The following is a 20710-nucleotide window of genomic DNA, read 5'->3' as shown; positions in this document are numbered from 1 at the left end:
TGCAGAACTTCACATTTGTATCAGAGTACAAAAGCAGAAGAATAATAGTGTGGGGGTTTTTATTAGGTACTTTATTACATTGTTTAGGGCAAGCAGGAAATCTCCCTCATGTTCCAGATACTGTGCTTAGACTACAATCCACAGTTCCTGTGCAAGAACTCTCTAATTTTCAGTTTTGTATACTAAATAGAGCAGAACATAGAATATTGTGATGTTTGTCTTCCATGCCTTCATGGAGAGGGAGAAAATATGCCAGGGGGGCATATAAATGAAAGGGAATAAATGAAAGGGGAAGAAAGAAGATTATGCATGTGAAGTCAGAAAGAAGTGGAAGCTGTAGAATTAAGGTTGGCTGGAGAAGGTGAATGAGACAGAGGGGGAAAATTCAAGGCAAAGTTCCAAACAGCACCGGTCAAATATATGCCATAGAAATAAAAACTCCTGTTGTTAACAGATATTCTTGGCACTTAACACTGCAATTACTATGTAATTTGGATATTTTAAAATTAATTTTGAATTTGCCATATGTTTGTTTTCCTTGAAGTCTTCCCTAGTTGTATTCAGTGATGGAAAACAGTGTTTCTGTTCTTCTGTTATTCACTAATGCATAGTGTTTTCTGGGATACACCCCTTTAATATGTTTGCCTTTTTAGGGTTAAAGAAAAGCCTAATCTGTGTTTCTGAATTTTTTCCATGCTCTGTGGTTTTCCCTTCTCTTGAACTCATCCTTTCCTTCAGCTCTGCAAAGTCCTCTATGAGATGAGACAACTGCTCTTGGATTTTGTAGTCCTGAAGGAGGTCACAGTTTCATCTTTTCAAAGATTTATCAAAGATCTTTTGAAAATTTCAATTCTCCTTTATTTCTCTTTTTCTGCAGGAATAAAAAATCCAAAGTGTTAATGAAATGGTTTTGTAGAAACTGTGCCATATGATCTTCTCTGTGTATTTATCACTAATTATACTTAAATTTTCAACCAGTTGTTTTCTGCTCCCAGTGTGCAAGAGGAATTCTTAAGCAGATCACACTTTGACTTGCTGTGGGATGTACAGAGTAGAAAATAAATCTGGAAGATATAGAAAGAATGTGATACAGAAAATATTTAGGAAAGTGGAATTTTTTTGTAGTTCAGAGTTTTTCAGAATTCTGAAGTACATCCACACTGCCTTTCTGCAGCTGGCTGGCTTTGAGTTCTCCTGTCATTGCCACTACTGATATTGTGAATTAAACTCTAGTCAGGAAGAAAAAGCCCAGGTAGTCCCTACAGTGAAAATAAACGAACACCACCACCTCCCCTTCAACAAATCAAAATGAAACAAGAAACCCATTCCCAACACCCAACACTTCAAGTAATCAATTTTAATTTCTCTGCAGTATGCTTATCTACCCTGATTTATTTTCTGCTGGAGACACAGCTTATTTTACTGGTTTTCTTCTTCTAAGTCTTAAATAATTTTTGTTTACTTACTTTTATATCATTTGTTCAGATTTTTTTTAACTTTTCTTCTTTTGCTAATTGCTCATTTATGATCATTTCATGAAAGTTATGATGTAATTTTTAAGGATTTCTCTTGAACATAATGTCTTAAGTTTTGCAGATATTAGTTAACTACTGCTCTTCTGTTTCCCCTGGCACTCAGTATTTAAGGTAGTGTACCTTTTACACTTGGATATAGAGAGGAGTATTTATGACAATTATTTTTCTCTTTATTTTGAAGCACTGATGTACTTCTTTTTACCCCCTCCCTGATGTAATAGGAGATACTGATTTTCAGCTCTGAAGATAAATTTTAGTATTAGTATTGATGTTGCCATGATATGGTCTGCCATGGCTGAGTCACCTTAGTTAAAAGCAATCTGTACATCTTTGCAAATAAAAAATAAAGCATTAATTAGTTTATAATGGAGCTGTCATAACGAATGTGTTGTGATGAAATACTGCTAGTACAGATGAAAGTAATGCAGGTGCAGGTCTAGATTGTATCTCTTTAATTAAAAATATCTAAACAACAGCCAACCACTAAACAGAACCATGTTCCTGTGAACAAAATTGCTGTTTGTTAAGAAAATATTATGCTGAACTTTGACAAAATGTAGGTAAAAATTTGATTTCATGCCTTACTTTCAAAAGACGACTTCTGTTTCAAGCTTGTCAGTATTACAGGCATTTGGGGTTTATGTTTGGAAACTTGCAGTCAATAAAGTTGTCTTATATTTTCTTCCTCTGAGTGATGTTGTGTGCATAGCTGTATAAAGGTGATAAAGAAATGGAGTCATGATTTCCTCTGGAGAGGAAAAAGCCTAAAAAACAGAAAAATGAAATTTTGGAAAATATGCTGTGTAACAAAACTAAAGCATCCTCAATTAAAAAAAGCACTGGATTGAGTTACATGCTTGGTATACTTCTATTTTCAACTGACTTCTGACTTCAAACTGACTACTTGAAAATAGGAAAAATTTATTTGAATAAGTAGAGTGCAAGTTCTTAATTGTTCTGTAACACTTTGGTTATACTGAACAATGAGCACACAGCAGTTGATTTGACTACAGAGCTCAGTGGCCTTTGCCTGCGTGCAGCATAGGAAGAAGCGTTAACTGGTAGCAGCTGGCTGCTGAAGACTCTTTCCATACCCCTCACTGAAAATGTACTGGGTTTGGATTATATTCAGAGTAACAAGTCTTCAAACACATCCTGTCTTCTGGAGTCAGCACCACTTTTCTGAATGTGTTGTCTAATAAAACATTTTCTTTGCAGAGCATGGCGAGTATGACCCTCAGACTGTGAGACCAGGGAGCCGATACAGTCACGTGCAGGAAGTACAGGAGCGACTGAACTTCTTACGGTGAGTTTTAACTTGAACATTGTTTAACTTCTTTAAGAATACTTTGAATGCTTTTTGAAGAAAAATACTTTGCATTTCTCTCTCTTCTATAGCTTTAATTTGTTAACTTCTTTCAAAACTCAGATGCAAAAATACATTGAATGGGTTTGGTTTGGTTTGTTTTTTGTTTTTTTTCTGGAGGACTTTTATGCTATTGTTGGAATATTCCAACCGTAAATAAAGTTTATTAGAGTCTTTGGAATCCAAGGCTCTTATTCTGCACTATGATTTGTATTTTTTCCTGTCTGTTTGCAGAACCTTACTGACTTAAATATAGTGTGTGGTGGATACAGTTACATTCCTATTGGGGTAACTTAGTTTAAAATCTAAAATGTTCCAAGTAGGGATATGGCCATGTGTCCTTACTTGTATCACACCAGAATTATATCCCTGATCATAAACTGACACATACTTTTGTCAGTCAGTGATGTTATGTTGGCAGCAACTGAGCCCCAGAAAGAAAGTGCAGTAAAAAATTATTTGGATGATTTTGACCAGCTCCTGTTGGAGTAAAATAAGAAAACGAAAGATCTCTGCTCATCATAGAGCTGCAGAATGCTGATGCTTTTTAGGCTAAGTCTCTCAGCTTTTTCCTACTTGGTTTTAACCTTGTTTTAAATGAGTAAAAATAATTGAACTGTCATGTTTGAATTATTTTTTCCTTGTTTTCTAAAGGAGATTTACTTTTTAAAATTTTACTGAGAATTTTCATTAACTAAAGTGTTAACTGTTTAATGAAATGATACCATAGCACATGGCTAGCACACTTAATATATCACTCCTGCATGTTCAGAATTGTAACTTCCTTAGATTTAAGTTCATTATTTGTTAATGTATAGAAATGTATGAAGTTCTGTGGAGAATGTAGAATATGTATGTAGCAATTTCTGAAAAGCAGTGCCATAACTCAGTCCCTGATTTCTTTTACATGAAAAAAACTTTTAATAATAAAAATGAATCTAAAGAACTTTGATTACCGTTTGGTCTTCCTGAAGCATCCTTAGTGTTAGCTCTTGGAATTGAAGTTCTTGATAATTGTTTCATAATAATTGAACACAAATTAAAAATTTGCTTAAATAAAAGAAAAAATTTCCAGTTCTGCTTGATTTCTGCTTCTGGCTCTGCTCCATGCTATTGATACCTTTTTTGCAATTTTGATAAATCAAGCCTTAAAACATAGTGAATAATTGCAGAATTAATTTATTCTCATATGTTGTGACCTGATTTTTAAACTAAACAGTTTACATTAGGAAATGTGCATTTCTTTGTATATAAAATGTAAACAATGCTTGGATTTTTGTGTAAGGCACTATTTTACTGAATTATGTTCCTTTTTTTGGAATTGATTGGTCTTGATTCATTCAAACTTACTAAGATATCATGGGGCTGATTCTGAGTGGACTGATGATGTAAATAAAGTTTTCTTACTTGTGATATATACATGTATAATGTGCATATCCAACTTTGTGCCTGTGCTTTTTACTGAATTATAACTCTGGATGTGTATTAGACAGTGCTGTTAATTGTCTCTTTGTTTTGCTCAAGATTTTTATTGAAGGATGGTCAGCTGTGGCTCTGTGCCCCTCAGGCGAAGCAAATATGGAAGTGTTTAGCTGAAAATGCGGTTTATCTTTGTGATCGCGAAGCCTGTTTTAAATGGTATTCCAAACTAATGGGGGATGAACCAGACTTAGACCCTGACATTAATAAGGACTTCTTTGAAAATAATGTGCTTCAGCTGGATCCTTCCCTATTAACAGAAAATGGAATGAAATGTTTTGAACGTTTCTTCAAAGCTGTGAACTGTCGAGAAGGAAAGCTAGTAGCAAAGAGACGAGCCTATATGATGGATGACCTGGAATTAATAGGATTAGACTACCTTTGGAGGGTGAGTTAATTGAAGGAAGCATCTGAAAGGTTAACTGCTAAGACTTTCTCAGTCTCTTTATGCTTTTAGGAATGTGTAATGTATTAATAATGGTCTGCTTTTTCCAACTAAATGCATGGCTTTTGACTCCACTGTCTTCCCAGCAAGTATGCAAGTTGGTAACTTTGCAGACTGATGTTAAATGGAAAGTTATTTGAAACATAAGTAAATTTATGTATGTGCATGAAATTAAAAATCTGCCAATACTGTTGAAGAAGAAAAGATCCTTCCAGGTGAATTATCTGTAGATTTCTCTTTTTTTCACATGCACATTATAATTAAGCTTTGTTTCATGCACTTCATAAGCTATTCCACGGCATTCCTTCTCGTGTGGTAAACTGGAGTGATTCTAAATCAGACCAAGTGATTGCTGGTCTGATTCTTCCTCTTATAAGTACAACATTTTGGCTAAATATGATGGTTTTCCAGGATATGTAGATTCCATGTAACCACCTATTCTCTATATATGGAATCTTCCTTTTCAATAGGAAGGTTGAAGTTTCCTGAAGCTTGCCAAATCTGTTGGTGAAAACCATCAGTATTTAAACTGTAACCTAATTTTTTCAGAGTATTTCTAGGTCTCAAGAGCTGCATTAGAGCCCACAGTGGTGCACTGTGACATGATTATCATGGCTGTGTGTCTGTAAAATGTGTACAGCAGGAGTCTTCAGTAATTTTGGGTGTGACTTGTTGAAGGGTTGGGTATTTTAATCCTGGTGATAATAGTTAAAACCAACGTAGATCCCAGTTTTTATACAAATAAATTCACATCATGTTTGTGAACAGAGTCTCCACAGAATGTTAGCATGTTTTAGTTTTGGAAATCAACTTACTCTGATCAGCATGACAGAAGAAAGTCATGAAAGCTTGAGCTCAGTGCCCTGCAGGGGTTGTCTGTAAAGCCTGCTGTCAGACCTCATGATTAGTAGTTAAAATCTAGATTATCAGGTTAGAAGCAGAATTCATTTGTTTGTCCCCCTTCCACCCATTCAGAGCCATTTAAATGCTTGGGAATTTTGTCTGGTGATGCAGATTGTTGAAGCATCTGAACAAGTTTTCTTATTCTCTGAAACAAGAGAAAATTTGGAATGTTATGTGAACATGAATATATAAACACTGCTTTTAGTCTTTATAGAACATCATCTTTTTTGCCAACTCTGAACTTCAAAACTAGTTAATTATTAATTTTTACTTCTATAATCATCTTCAGTGTAAGTTGTATTGATTGTATTTTTTAACTAAGCATTTTAGTCCCTTTCACCTCATAAGATAATTAGACATACTGTTGTGTTGAGATACTTATGTAGTAGTTTTGGTTTGCATTTTTACACCAGCAAGTTTTAGGAGATGCTAATGCTTTTTTTTCAATTGTGCTAGGTTGTGATTCAGGGAAATGATGACATCGCAAACCGAGCAATAGACCTTCTTAAAGAGATTTATACTAATCTTGGCCCAAGGTTACAAGTTAATCAGGTAAGAAAAAGCAACAAGAAGACTGAACAGAATGAATATAAAAATAGCCTTAAAAATAGTCTTTAAATAATAGTCTTAAACATCAGTTTGGTGATATTTTTGTAGTTGAAAGATTTGAGAACAGGAAATAGTTTCCGTGTTTTGGTGGGTGAGTCCAACCATCGAATTCTGGGCAGATGCAAAATTAAAGTTTTTTTCTCATTTGCAGACTGAACTCTCATTAATTTTTCATACTAAGTTCATCTGCTGTATTTGCTCTTGTTACTCAGAAAACAGTTAATGTTATCTAAGGAAAGTCTTTTGTTGCCCTGTGAATTGTGGTAGTTATACGAGTATGGTCAGTGGCTGGGTCTGTGGGGTGTTGTCACAAGCTAATGTAATCTCTTTTTTCTGGCATGCCCCTTACAAAGGGGTCACTGACCTTCTGTGTAGTGGCCAAGCTGAGGTCTAGCAAATCAGATATTATCTCCCTGCATTAATATTTGCTGGGAGCTGTAGTTAAGGGGACAGAGAAGAGGTACTAGGTTTCTGTAAGGTCAGGGAAGGGGATGTCATCCACAGGATCCTTGACAGGCTTGAGTAGTGGATCCTTGAGAACCTTGTGAGGTTCAACAAAGCCAAGTGCAAGGTCCTGCAGCTGGGCTGGGGCAACCTCAGGCGCAAATGCAGGTTGGGGGATGAACAGATCAAGATCAGCCCTGCAGAGAAAGACTTGGGCATGTTGGTTGAGAAGAAGCCCAGCATGCACTGGCAGCCCAGAAAGCCACCTGTGTCCTGGGCTCCATCAACAGCAGCATGGGCAGCAGGTCCAGGAAGGGGGTTCTGCCCCTCTTCTCTGCTCGGGTGAGACCCCACCTGCAGTGCTGCACCCAGCTCTGGGGCCCCCAGCATGGGAAGGACATGAACCTGCTGGCGAGAGTCCAGAAGAGGACGTGAAAATAATCAAGGCCCCTTCCAACCCAAACGATTCTGTAATTATGTGACTGCACAAATTGAGTGGAGGAATATTGTCCTTTGGACAATCTCCAGTTGATAACTTGCCAGGTGTATTTCTTAGAACTCTGATATTCTACTTGTCTTCAAAAACACTTTAATAATGTTCAGAGCTGCCAGTCTGCTAGGTCCAGCACAGCTGCTCTAGGTGGTGAATTCACAGCCATTCAAGATGTATTTTCCTGCAGTGGCAGATGGCTGGAGGCTTCTGTCTTGCTGTAGGTCTGGTCTTACTAAGCATGCATTGATTTTTCTGTCTGCACATGCTTAGCTCTGACACTTCTAGAAATGTTGGATTTACATGCACACAAGAATTCTTTAACATAGTCTGAGGAAAAGAGAAAGTGAAAGTCCACTTCAATGTCTTCTGTCCAAATTTTCACTTTTTCTGTTTACATACAATATGGTTACAGCTGCTGATGACATGAGATTATTGAATTGCACACTAAATTAGAGCTGTTTATTGATGGGGGTTGCTGGAATAAAACAGGTTTATTGAGTAGCTTACCTGTTTTGGTTTGGGGGATTTTTCTTCTCTACCATTTGGTCATCCTTCTGAAAAGATGGATTCTAATATGTCTTGTAATTATACCAATTTTTGATGTAATTAGGTAGTGATTCATGAGGATTTCATTCAGTCCTGTTTTGATCGTCTAAAAGCCTCCTATGATACATTATGTGTGCTGGATGGAGATAAAGACAGTATCAACTGTGCAAGACAAGAAGCAATAAGGATGGTGAGAGTTTTGACTGTTTTAAGGGAGTATATAAATGAATGTGACAGCGATTACCACGAAGAGAGAACTATTCTACCTATGTCAAGGTATGTGTGAAAAAGCAGTATCATGATTTTGATTTCTGTTAAGCTAAAACAGTACTATTATCCTTGGCATTTTTACATTCTAAATGGTTTCTATTCAGGAAATGGTTTCATGGTGTTTCACTTTTCTTTGCTAATACATGAAATTGTATTTAATAAAAAATTTTTGAAATAGCAGACAAATACAAGTATATATGAAAGGAGCAGCAGACCTAAGAATAAACTTGGTGATTTATTTCTGTAACTAGCACAATGTACCTTGAGACTCAGTTGTTTTGGATATCGTTCTTTATTTCAGATAATTACTTAAAAGCAGTACTGTTCTTTACATTAGTATTGGCAAAACATTTTTGTTTCCATAGTCTTACTATCCAAAAACATGTAAATGTATATATTCACCTTCCAGAATTGTTGGTAGAGATCTCAATCTTACTTTGCAAGATTAAATTTTTAATTATCTCTAAGTGAAATATTGTGTAAGCTTCTCACAAGAAGGGGAAGAAGAGAACCAGTACTTTGAAATATATTTATTTTCTGTACACCTTCACTCTTCTTATACTTGCCCTTGAGTGAAAACCTAGTTTAAATCCTTGGTGTCTCTATGAATTTATGATGCAGCTAACATATTTTTAAACACAGTGGAGATTTTTCATCCACTTACTTTAAAAGACCTTTTTGTCAAAAAAATTGAAGCAATTGCTGTTTCTTCATGGTATGTCAGTAATTTGCAGTGTTGCTACAGCTTTTTTACTGCATATATTGATTGATTGATGAGTTCTAACAAAGTTTTCTTGTTGGTTGTGGCTGCATCTTTTTTTTAATGGGCTGCTTATTTGATTAGACTAATCTTTCACAGGCCTTGTTAGCAAGAAGCTTTATGAGGAGTTTTTGCCTTTTGTTACATGGGATTAGTTTGTTGGATTTATCTGGGCACATCTTTCCTAATGAGCTCTCTGCTGTTGTGGGGAGTGTGATCACTGCTAATGTGAAACCATTTCTTCCTTTTTTGACCTCTTCAAACTTTCTTTAAAAGACTATGATTTTAAAAACTGGACTTCTAGCTTAAAACTTATAACAGCTTTTGACAGAAGGCATTAAGGCTCAGCAACCTGATGGATTTTTCTGATCTTGGTGTATTTAAAGCTGAAGTTGCTTTGCTAAAAGAGCGAAACATCATTGCCAGTCTGATTAAACTTTGCACATTTTGATCAGGAAGTTGCAAGACAGAGAAGAGATCTAAAACTTTATAAGAGACTTCTAAAATTTCTGTCAGTGTTCCTAACCTGACTGTAAATTTGACCATATGATTAATGCATTTGTACTGAGTGTGCCTTCTTGAAAGATTCTGTGTATGTTGTTGCCATAGTTGCTGGGGAAATCTTGCACTGGAAAATACCATGTAAAGATTTGATGTTGAAATACAGGGTGCAAAAAATGCAGGAAGGAAAAGAATTTATTTCATGAGGGCAAAAATAACTTTTGCTTTTCTGTTTATTTTCAGAGCTTTCCGTGGTAAACATATCACACTTGTAGTTCGGTTCCCAAACCAAGGCCGGCAGGTGGAAGATTTGGATATTTGGTCTCACACAAACGACACGATTGGCCAAGTGCGGCGTTGCATCCTCAATCGCATTAAAGCCAACAGTGCACACACAAAAGTAGAGCTGTTCATTGGGGGTGAGCTGGTAGATCCTGCAGATGACAGAAAATTAATTGGGCAGCTGAATCTCAAGGATAAAACGGTAAGTGTTGCAGGCTGGGTATTTGCATCAATTCAGATGTTCCTTCCCTTTTGTAAATGGTTGAAAAATTTCATTTATGGCATCATTTATTTTTGTGAAATAATTCCTCATGTTATGCCATTAACATTATATCAGATGTTTATTTGTTAAAGAATCTTAATTTTTGGTGAGTATTAAAACTCTGATTGTCTTTTTCAGCTAATTACAGCTAAGCTTACACAGATAAATTCTAATATGCCCTCAAGTCCAGATAGTTCTTCTGACTCTTCAACTGGTTCTCCGGGCAACCACGGCAATCACTACAGCGATGGTCCAAATCCAGAAGTTGAAAGCTGTTTGCCTGGAGTGGTAAGCATTTTCTGAAATTAACAGTTCAAACATGTTTTTTCTTACACTTTGTCTTTGGCTAATGATTTTAATTTTTTTTTTTTTTAATTTGCTTATTTTAAGATCATGTCACTGCATCCTCGATACATCTCTTTTCTTTGGCAAGTTGCAGACTTGGGCAGTAGTCTAAATATGCCACCTCTTAGAGATGGAGCTCGTGTTCTTATGAAGCTCATGCCACCAGGTAAAACTTAACTTGATCCTTTTTTTTATCTTGTAATGTGCTGTAAAATAATTTCTCATCTGATACATAAAAGTGAAGATAGGGGAGTATTTTCTACTTTCTGGTAATTTATTGGTACTTCATTGGAAATTCATTACTGTTATCCTAATTAGGACTGTAAAAGATTTCCCAAGTAGTTATTTCTTAACTGCTATATGAAGTTGCATAGTTTGCACTTGGTAATGGGGTTCAGTGCCACAGTGCAGTGAAAATGGGGAGCATTGTATTTTAAAGTGGTTTTGTAGCACTGGCTTTAATAGGATTACTTTTGACTGTAATAATCATTGGAGAACACTCTGTAGTCTGATTTTGTCTGTAAGTTTTTGCAACTGTTCTGATGCACTTAAAATTTTTCAGATTTATAGTTGTAAATAGTACTGGCTTATTGTGGAGTACTTTTGCTGCAAAATGCTTATAAGTTGTGTTTTTATTGCAGATAACACTACGGTCGAGAAACTAAGAGCAATTTGTTTAGATCATGCAAAGCTTGGGGAAAGTAGCCTTAGTCCATCCCTTGATTCTCTGTTCTTTGGTCCTTCTGCCTCACAAGTGTTGTACCTAACAGAGGTTAGTGATTCTTTGCCTGTTCTTTAAAAATTGTCAGTTCTCTCTGCGGCAGTCCTGTCTGTAACATTATGGAAGCCTAAGATCAAATTCTGGTTTGTAATTAACAGTTGAAAATACTAAACAATTTACTGGCATAAACGTGTATGGCCAGTGCTGTCAAAGCATTGCTTATGTAATATTACTACAAATTCTCATGTTCAATCATCTGTATCCAAGCTGGTGCTTGGATACTAACTTCCATTAGTTAACTCTGTATTTTCTTCTGCAGGTAGTTTATGCCTTGTTAATGCCTGCCAGTGCACCTCTGGGAGAAGATGCCAGTGACTTCCAGTACAACTTCCTGAAAAGTGGTGGTTTGCCTCTTGTGCTGAGCATGCTGACCAGAAATAACTTCCTGCCAAATGCAGATATGGAAACTCGAAGGGGTGCCTACCTTAATGCTCTAAAAATAGCCAAATTATTGCTAACAGCAATTGGATATGGCCACGTTCGAGCTGTGGCAGAAGCTTGTCAGCCAGTTGTGGAAGGCACAAGTACAATTTCACCGGTAATATAAATCTTCCTTGCTGCAGATAGCATTGTGCTCTGTGTTTTATAATGTGTGCAGCAGCATCTCCTTGCTTTCCATTGACAGTCTGTTCCTTGAGTGTGTTGCACATCAAGAACTCACGGTATTTTTGGATAATGTTTTGCAATTCTAAAAAAGAGACCAACTTACTAAACAAATCCTATTTCTTAGTGACTGTAAAAAGTTAGGTGTGAGATGCACTTGCTCTGTGTATGATTTTCAATGGTTTGCATGATTGACAGTGCAGGTAACTTCTAATTTTTTACTCTATTCATCCTTCTGGACAAAAAGTCCAGCACACAGCAGGATAAACACATCATGTGATGTGTGAGCAGCTGGCTCACAGGTTGGGCACAAAGGGTTGTAGTGAATAGTGACAGAGTGGTGACCTGTCACAGGTGGGGTTCTGCAGGGCTCCATCCTCAGCCCTGTGCTCTTCAACATCTTCATAAATGACCTGGATGCAGGACTGGAAGGGATACCAAGGAAATTTGCAGATAATACAAAACTGAGAGGAGCCGTTGATTCCCTGGAGGGCAGGGAGGCCTTGCAGAGAGGTCTCAACAAATTAGAGGAGTGGGCAATCACCAACCATGTGGAGTTCAACAAGGGCTAGTGCCAGATTCTGCACCTGGGATGGCCAACCCTGGATGTATGGACACACTGAGGAACGAGATGCTGGAAAACAGTGACACAGAAAGGGACCTGGGTGTCTTGCTTGATGCCCATTTCAGCATGAGCCAGCAGTGCCCTGGCAGCCAGGAGGGACATCCTTGTCCTGAGGGACATCAGCCCCAGCCAGCATCACCAGCTGGGCAAGGGAGGGGATTGTCCTGCTCTGCTCTGGGCTGGGGCAGCCTCACCTCGAGTGCTGGGGGCAGTTTTGGGCACCATCATATAAGAAAGATGCAAAGCTCTTGGAGAGCATTCCAAAGGAGGGCCACAGGCATGGTGTGAAGGGCCTTGAGGGGAAGCCGTGTGAGGAGCAGCTGAGGGCACTTGGTCTGTTCAGCCTGGAGAAGAGGAGACTGAGACCTCACTGCTGTTACAACTTCCTCATGAGGGGAAGAGGGAGGGCAGTCACTGATCTCTGCTCTGTGGTGACAATGACACATCTCGAGGGAATGGCCTGAAGTTGTGTCAGGGCAGGTTTAGGTTGGATGTTAGGAAAAGGTTCTTCCCCCAGAGGGTGGTTGGGCACTGGAACAGTCTCCCCAGGGCAGTGGTCACAGCAGCAGCCTGACAGAGCTCAAGAAGTGTTTGAGAGCTCAAGAAAAAGTGTTTGGACAATGCTGTCAGGCTCATGGTGTGACTCCTGAGGATGGTTCTGTGCTGGGCCAGGAGTTGGACTTGATGATCCTTGTGAGGCCCTTCCAACTTAGCATATTCCATGATAAATGTGAATTCCCCATTTGTGAGCTTCCATCCCAAATAGTTTATTGATCTATCAGCCTGTCCTCAAGAATACACACATAGCCCCACTTCAGAGCACTTAATTCCAAGATACTGAGATCCATCTCAGAATTGGAGAAGTACATTCCCTTTAAATCTCAAACATAAGTACCTGTTCTGGTTAGCTGCATCTGTTGGAAGATATATAATTAATTATTTTTCAAGTAAATCAAAACTCTTAATGATTACAAAGAAGTGAAGATCCCTTTTTATGTCTCATGTTAGAGTATAATAGGAATATATTAAGGCAGACATGTTTGCCACCCTGTCTTTCATCTGTTTAAAATGAATAAATTTTACAGCCCTGTTTTCTTACACCAGTTATTTAAAGGGCAGTTTGGAACATACATTGCATCACTTGAGTCTTGAAGTATTGTTTGAAACAGACTTAGGCTGACTTCTTAGGAGATAGTAACATTTTTCTGCAGTTGCTTACTTTCACTATTTAGAGTTGCAAACATCTGATTTAATAATAACTGATTTGTTGGAAAAACACTGTTACTCTTGCTGTCACCATCATCCTCTTTGAAGGACTTCAGTATTTTTTATTCCCCTGGGATGCAGGTGGGATTTGTTAAAACTTCTCATTTCTCTTACATAAAGCATAAGTACCAAAGCATAACTTCCTATCTTGGCTTTCCATCAGTATTTAAGAGAAGGAGGCAACCAAGGTTAAGTGTCTGTAGTTTTTCAGTTATTGGTCTGCTGCTGTCACTAGTACCTTTAAAATTGTTACTTTCTTCCTTGTTTTCATAGAAGGTTGAATTAATAATGTTAAATACAGTGTTCTGGTGCACAGAACTGATTTATCCCATGTATATTGCTGTTGATCACTTCCAATAGCATCCAATAGCTGATTGGCTGCGGAAGCTCTGTTAGTCTTCAGTGGAGGCTCTGTAACTTTGCTCCCTAAATCAAGTGTCTTAGTGAAGCTGACAAAACAAGGGACGTGACCAACACCAGACCTCACACAGCAGCCTTACAGTGTGTCTTTTGAGCAGCATTTGATATTTGGGCTTTTTGAATGAATGGCTTTTTGAGCAGCATTTGAGATTTGGGCTTTTTGAATGAACTGGTACAGGAAAATGAAGAAACTATTCTGTTTTAATTTGTAACCACAGCACACCGTCTTTTGTTTTTCTGTGAGAAGGAAAGAACCATTTCAGGTTTTGTAAAAACTATGGAGCTCTGGCAGACTAAGGAGAGAGTGATCTATGCTCAAACTAATACAAAAAAAAAAAAAAAAAAACCAAAAAAAAAAAACCCAACTTGTCTTGCTGTTTCTGTTTTGAAAATATTATAAAAAACAGGAGGGATAATTTAGAAGAGAATTCTTCAAGAGTAACTTAAATGTTTAAAATGTACTTCAGTATAATAAAAGCTGCAGCTGTATTCTGTCTGGACACTCTTATCTAATCCAGAGTTTGACCAAATCCTTTCTTTCCCACATCTACTGAAAGGGAAGGAGGCATTGTAACAGAAATAATTCTGTTAGCTTGAAGTAATCTGATCAGTAATCTGATCAATAAACAAGCTCCCAAACCTAGTAAGTTTTGAGCAAGTGCCTTTCCTTTTGACTACTTGTACTCTGTGATTGTTCACTGCAGCATAGTGTCTTCAGGTGTGATGGTATCTGTTAAAAAATAAGGAGATTTATTTATGTTGGCCTTTGCACTAAGTAGTTTTCCTTCCAAGGTCTTTATCTACTTCTACCAAACCTTTCCAAGTAACTTTAGATCTTCATATCTTTCTGCTTTTTTTTCCCATGTAAAAGTAAGTATGAGAAATACTTTCTTCCAGATAAACCAGGCTACGCATGACCAGGCAGTGGTGCTACAAAATGCCCTACAAAACATTCCTAATCCAACTTCAGAATGCATGCTGAGAAATGTAGCAATACGTCTTGCACAGCAAATATCTGATGAGGTTGGTGAATTCCTTTCTGTATCACCTTTTTCCTTATAGCATCTTTTCTATTTTCTTAAACCTTAAATTTATTGCTTTGTAAGACGCAGATTTTCCTTTTAAAATGTTTTTGGTAATGGTCATATAAAAGAGAAAAATTTCAAATCATTGCCAGTGTATCTTTATATATTGAAGATGCTTTAATGACTCAAATGAAAACCTCAGTAAGGCTAAACCATGTGCTTTGCAAACATTGTGGTCTTATGTGTATGGTGTAGCCAAAGCCCATTTGGATCTGGAATCAGGAGTCTTGTTAGAGAACATGTCAGTGAATTCAGCTAAGTTCAGCAGGAGCTAAAATCATGACTGCTTTACCTTCCTCTTCCACGTGCATCTGGATCCCTTGGTTTCCAGGGTGGAAGCCATAAGTACTGTGTTTCTGTACAGCATATCTGCAAAACCATCTCCAAAACGTTTCTGAGATACCTGGATAGAAGATATTACTGTATTCTCCTTCTTGGTGTTGACAAGTTCGCTATCCTTTGAGAACAAAGGGCAGTGTCTAAAGAAAGCACAACATGCTGCACTGCAAGACTGAGCCATCTGCCTTCTGTCGGTGGTGGTTTTGCATCCATAGGTGTAAAATCAGCCAATTCAACTCTGATTTAATCAAATTTCTTCTATAGAAGAAATATCTTTTGAGCTGAGGTGTGAGGAAAGGTTTTTCAGTTCTGCCTTTGTATTTCCTAGAGGCCTGCTAATAAATAAATAAACTATTTTTCTTTCACCAAGCACATCAAAGCAAACAGAATCTGAATGTGTTTAACAGTATTGCTGTGGAAGATTTGTCTGTAATTTTCTGAAATTATGAATACTGCTGTAGATCTAAATTTCATATGTATTGTAGTTTGTCTTTAAAAGGTTTTTTTTTGCCTTTTCATGTTTTGATGGTCAACGGATCTCACAATTAAAAAAAAAATCTGACAATTTCCATAGGCCAGAAGCACAGAGAGGAATAATTCACCTTTCTTAAAAATGTTGATACTTAAAGTCTTTGAAACTTCAGTGTTTTTAAAAAAAACTCTGTTGTTTTTCTTGTGGCACTGTTGCTGTAAGGTTGCTTTGCTTGTGAAAAATATAAAATAACATATTTTCTTGGAAATATGGTTAATGTCCATATCAGTACAAGAATGCACATTGTTCAGGTTTCCTGATGCAGACACCTAACTAGCTCAGCTTCTTAAGAGTTCCCTTTTTTATTGTCTTAGCATTAGAAAAATGAAACTTGAAATCCATCTGTCTGCCTTCTGCTTTTAGAGATTACCTATTTTTTGGACAATTCTGTTTTGAATACAGACTTCAGATAAGTTTGGTCGTTTTTTTGAAAGTTGATGTGAACCATAAATAATAGCAATTGGAGTATGTTTTGTAATGTGTGTATAACAGTGGAAACTACTGGATGTTAACTCAGACCATGCCCAAAGTACTGAAGATTGACTCTGCATTCATTTAATACACGAGCTGTGTTCTTATTCATGTTCAACCCTCTGTGTCTTGAACATGAAGCAATCCCTTTATAGAATGATCATACTTGATAGCATCAATGTGTTCAAGCTGGCTATCAGCTAGCATGGGGAGAAACCCTGAAATAAGTTCAACTTTTTGCATTGCTTAAGGGGCTGCCTTCCAGATGAATGCTTGGTGGTTTCTTGGGTTTTTTTCCTAAATAAAGAAGGTTTCAGCATTGAAATTGGTAGTTTCTACTAAATCTTAGAACCCGAGTTGCCTACATCCTACTTTAAAAAATTTAAATTTTACATAAATTAAGTATAAATACTCTTCAAGATACATCACGTGATTTGTATTTAAAGAAAAATAATCTTTATTTTAACATTTTAAATCTTAAATTTTCTGTGAAAAACATTTGTGGGAATTTAGAATCCATTGCAGTGTTACTTGCAGCTGTATTTTATTGTTGCTTTAGTTAATTTCTCTTTTTTTTCCAGGCTTCAAAATACATCCCTGACATCTGTGTTATCAGGGCAGTACAAAAAATTGTTTGGGCATCAGGTTGTGGATCAGTTCAGCTGGTTTTCAGCTCGAATGAGGAAATTAGTAAAATCTATGAAAAGGTAAGACTTCCTGGACTGCTACTTTTCTGTAGTACTGTTTGTTTCTGTACAAAAGGGAACATTGACCTGGTGAGGTTTACAGTGGGACCTGTATTTAGGTGGATACAGTGATGTATATCAGAGTCTAGCATGTCATTGTCATAACACAGCTTAATTTTATATTCCAAATTCCTTTCCTCATTAACTGGTGAATTGTAACTTGAATCTGGTGTCAGCCGAAAAACGCACCAGTTCTGTAACGGCTGTAACATATTTTCAGCCCAGTTAGATTCTGCATCTAAATAAGGAATAAGCATTTCCTGCAAGGCTAATTTGTCTAGTCCTCAAACTTAAAAGGTCTGTTCTGCAGAAGTGATTCAAAGCATATGTGCGGTCTAAAATGAGAAAGAAGAGCTAAGGGATGTGAGAAGCATTGGGGAAAAAGATTTAATTGCTAATTCTGTGTGGCTTTTCTTCTTTTATTCATAGTTTCACATGTGGTTTACACGAGTTGGGAGTTCTGTATCAGTAGGTTATCACACATCTTGTGTTTAAGTAATGTTGCTTACAGGAGATAACAATCTGGATTTGGACAGTGATATTAAAAAAGCATTTCCTATTTTTGTCTTGTAAAATCAGGTTTAGTACTCATCAATGCTTGCCTGAGAGTGAAAGGAAAAGGAATATGTAGGGAGCTTAATTCTTGGTGTACTTCCTGTTGTGTTCAAATGATCAATTGAAAGAAGGATATTTACTTCAGCAAAATGCAGCACCTCTCCATTAGCTTTCATAGGGTTATAATGGCATCTGCTTCTGTTGCTGTGACTTCTTCATGAAATAAATTGGGGTTTGGGGTTTTTTTAGGTAATCCTTCTATATAAAACATGATTTAGTTCATGTGACAGTCCAGGCATGTGAAGCTAAGCTCTTACATCTATGCATGGGATGTTTTAAGAGCAGTAATGCACTAGAGAAAGTATACCTAAAAGAAAACAGACCTAAATGTGCTTTTTTAACATTTTTCTGGGTAAAAATTCTACATTTAAGTTCTATAAAAATACTTTGAGGTAATAGAAATTTTAAAAGAGGTGAAATCTAAGCTGTGCATTATTGATCATCCTTCACATGATTTTGTGGGATTTTAATTTTTGTTATTTTTCTTTTTTTTCTTATTGGCACTTATATGGACTTCTGTAATAAATGGCAGCTGCATTTGGTTTCTACTATGCAAAATGGAAATAAAAATTGAAGGGAAAAATTGGAAATTCAAAAGAGGAAGAAATTGTAGAAGTAATAAGAAGGGGAAATAAAGTACCCTTTGTTAATGTAACATTAAAAGAGAGGAAAGTATCCTAGAAATAGAAGAATATCATGGAAGGAAAGACACAGTTTAAGAGAACTTTATCTGGTTATAGATTACAGGAAGCAATTTTTATGATGGCTTTGTAAAGATCGAATATAACAATGTACAGACTCCCCAGCTCTGGGTGCCCAAGTGCAGAGAGGTATTGACTGCATGTAAAATGCACTTTGCCTTTCTGCTGGGTCCCTGCAGCTGTGCAGAAAGAACTTTCCCTTCTAACCAGGGCTTCACCGCAGAGCAGGTGCGGTTCTGGACTTGCTGAAGGCATTCTGTGTTTGCTTTCTGATCTTGTGTCAGAGCTGCCACATCCTCCTGCTGCAGTGCAGTGACTGCCTTTGATGTTTTAGTTATTGTGCATAGACAAAATTGTGTTTGTTGCCAGAGTGAGGCATATTTTGGCCTGTTCACAATTAGTTCTCTCCTCTGCATTGTAATCCCTTCTTTCTGCCTAAATAATCTTGATACCTTTCCCCATATAAAACAAATATTTGATGCCTCTAGTTAATGTGGCTAACCTGCACTCATACTTTATAAATGATAAATTGAGTCCGGCTCACATTCAGTTTCTTTGGAACTTCTTGAACATAATTACTTCTAGATGGAGGAGAGGGTTTGCCATTGTTCTCAAAGGATTTATTTTGAAAAAATGTACCAAAATAAACTCAGTTAAATCAAGTGTTTAGTTTAAGAAGTAACCTCTGCACCAGTTAGCAGTAATATTATTATTTTCTGTGTCAAAAATCATGACAGCAGCTATGTTTAAAACTTGAACAGCTCTTTCATGTTTCTGAAAAATAGCAAAGTGATTAATAAATTCTAGCAATATTAAAAAGCTTTTGGTCAAAAAACTTGTGTCAAAGCCTTGTAAAACTGGATTGATGAATTAATTATACAGCACTATAGCCTTTCTCTGTTTAAGTAGTAGAGTTTTCCAAATTTTAAATGCCATTTTTTGAGCAGTAAAGAAAAACAAAACAAAAAAACATCCCAAACAAAACCCCAGATGCAAACCAAGAAAAACTCCCAACAGTACTAACTGATGTAACTGTGCCTGCAGTTGTCCTATTTAACTTCTGTCTCCATAAGTTCGTGCTTGGAATCCTCCTGTGAGAAGCACAATTCTGGAAGCTTAAATCATCCCACATAGTACTTTGGCTCAGATCTGAGTGCATAAAATACTTGGCACTGATAATCACTCAGTATAAAAAGCTGTGGTTTGTGTTTGTGTTCAGTGATATACCTTGGAGCCAGTTGGGTTTCTTGGGATTGTTTTCTGTACCCACATTGTACACTCTTGTTTGTTTTCACAGACAAATGCAGGAAATGAACCAGACATGGAAGATGAACAAGTTTGCTGTGAAGCACTGGAGGTGATGACCCTGTGCTTTGCTTTGATTCCAACAGCACTGGATGCACTCAGTAAAGAGAAGGCGTGGCAGACATTTATTATTGATTTACTATTGCACTGTCACAGCAAGTAAGTTTTGGTCACATCTATTATTTTACAATTCAAAATGAATATAAAGCCTAAATGCAGAGCAGTGGCTTCAGCCCATCTGAAATTGTGATGTGAACACCCCAATAGGGTATTTTCAGAAACCATCCAGGTGGAAAGTTGTTAATATTTTATTAAACTTGGTTGCCAGTGCTTTGATCTGTTACTAAAGAGTTAATTTTAAATTTTTAAGATACTGTTGTTTCATGAATAGTCTAAGTTTTCTTTGAGAAATGACAGACATCTGAAATTAGTAGTGTCTTAAGTTTATCAGTATGTTTTAAAGGGAGTCAGATTATGGTGCTCTCAGATAAATGGGGTCAGAATTTGTGTTTTGGGGTTTTTGACTCCTAGATAAACAGGTTGAAAGGTCTTGTGTTTAGGAATATTTGCCTTAATGAAAGAATCAAGTATCATCAGAGCATCTCTTTACAGTTAACTTTTTGCAAACATTGGTGAAACTGGAGGGTTACCAGAAATACCACAAGATTTATTAGTTTGCAGCCTGTGGTGTAGGGTGTTGAATTTTCAGTTTCACTGAAGCTTGCATGTATCACTCATTATATGGAAAAATAGTTCATACTGTCAGTACAAGAAGCTACCACTTCTCTCATATGCCTATAAAACTTGTGATAAACATGATAATCTCGCTTAGAATGGTGCAGCTGTTCATTGTTACACGATAAAATAGCATTAGCATGAGTGGAAACAGAAGACTGCTTTGTAAATTAAGATGGTGAAGTTGAACTAAGCTGCTGAAAAGTTCCTGTTCTGAATTAATGGGGAAACAAATCAGTGTTTGCA

General features: G+C 37.0%; 1 protein-coding gene across 3 annotated transcripts in view; it reads left to right on the top strand.

Moving 5' to 3' along the window:
* The window catches only part of USP9X (ubiquitin specific peptidase 9 X-linked), a 96649-nt gene that overhangs the window by 50263 nt on the left and 25676 nt on the right, over positions 1-20710 (top strand). For 2 of the 3 annotated variants that reach the window (XM_068179728.1, XM_068179727.1), the window contains exons 15-26: positions 2754-2841; positions 4426-4768; positions 6185-6280; positions 7885-8096; positions 9595-9835; positions 10034-10183; positions 10286-10406; positions 10882-11012; positions 11281-11559; positions 14833-14958; positions 16944-17069; positions 19722-19888. In XM_068179728.1, the coding sequence (XP_068035829.1) occupies positions 2754-2841; positions 4426-4768; positions 6185-6280; positions 7885-8096; positions 9595-9835; positions 10034-10183; positions 10286-10406; positions 10882-11012; positions 11281-11559; positions 14833-14958; positions 16944-17069; positions 19722-19888 (2080 nt within the window). The remainder of the gene's footprint in view (positions 1-2753; positions 2842-4425; positions 4769-6184; positions 6281-7884; positions 8097-9594; positions 9836-10033; positions 10184-10285; positions 10407-10881; positions 11013-11280; positions 11560-14832; positions 14959-16943; positions 17070-19721; positions 19889-20710) is intronic. The other variant, XM_068179729.1, reaches the window with a different exon arrangement.

This window comes from Anomalospiza imberbis, chromosome 2 (genome assembly GCF_031753505.1).
Source record: "Anomalospiza imberbis isolate Cuckoo-Finch-1a 21T00152 chromosome 2, ASM3175350v1, whole genome shotgun sequence".
Lineage (NCBI taxonomy): Eukaryota > Metazoa > Chordata > Aves > Passeriformes > Viduidae > Anomalospiza > Anomalospiza imberbis.
This window is presented reverse-complemented; position numbering and strand designations above follow the sequence as displayed.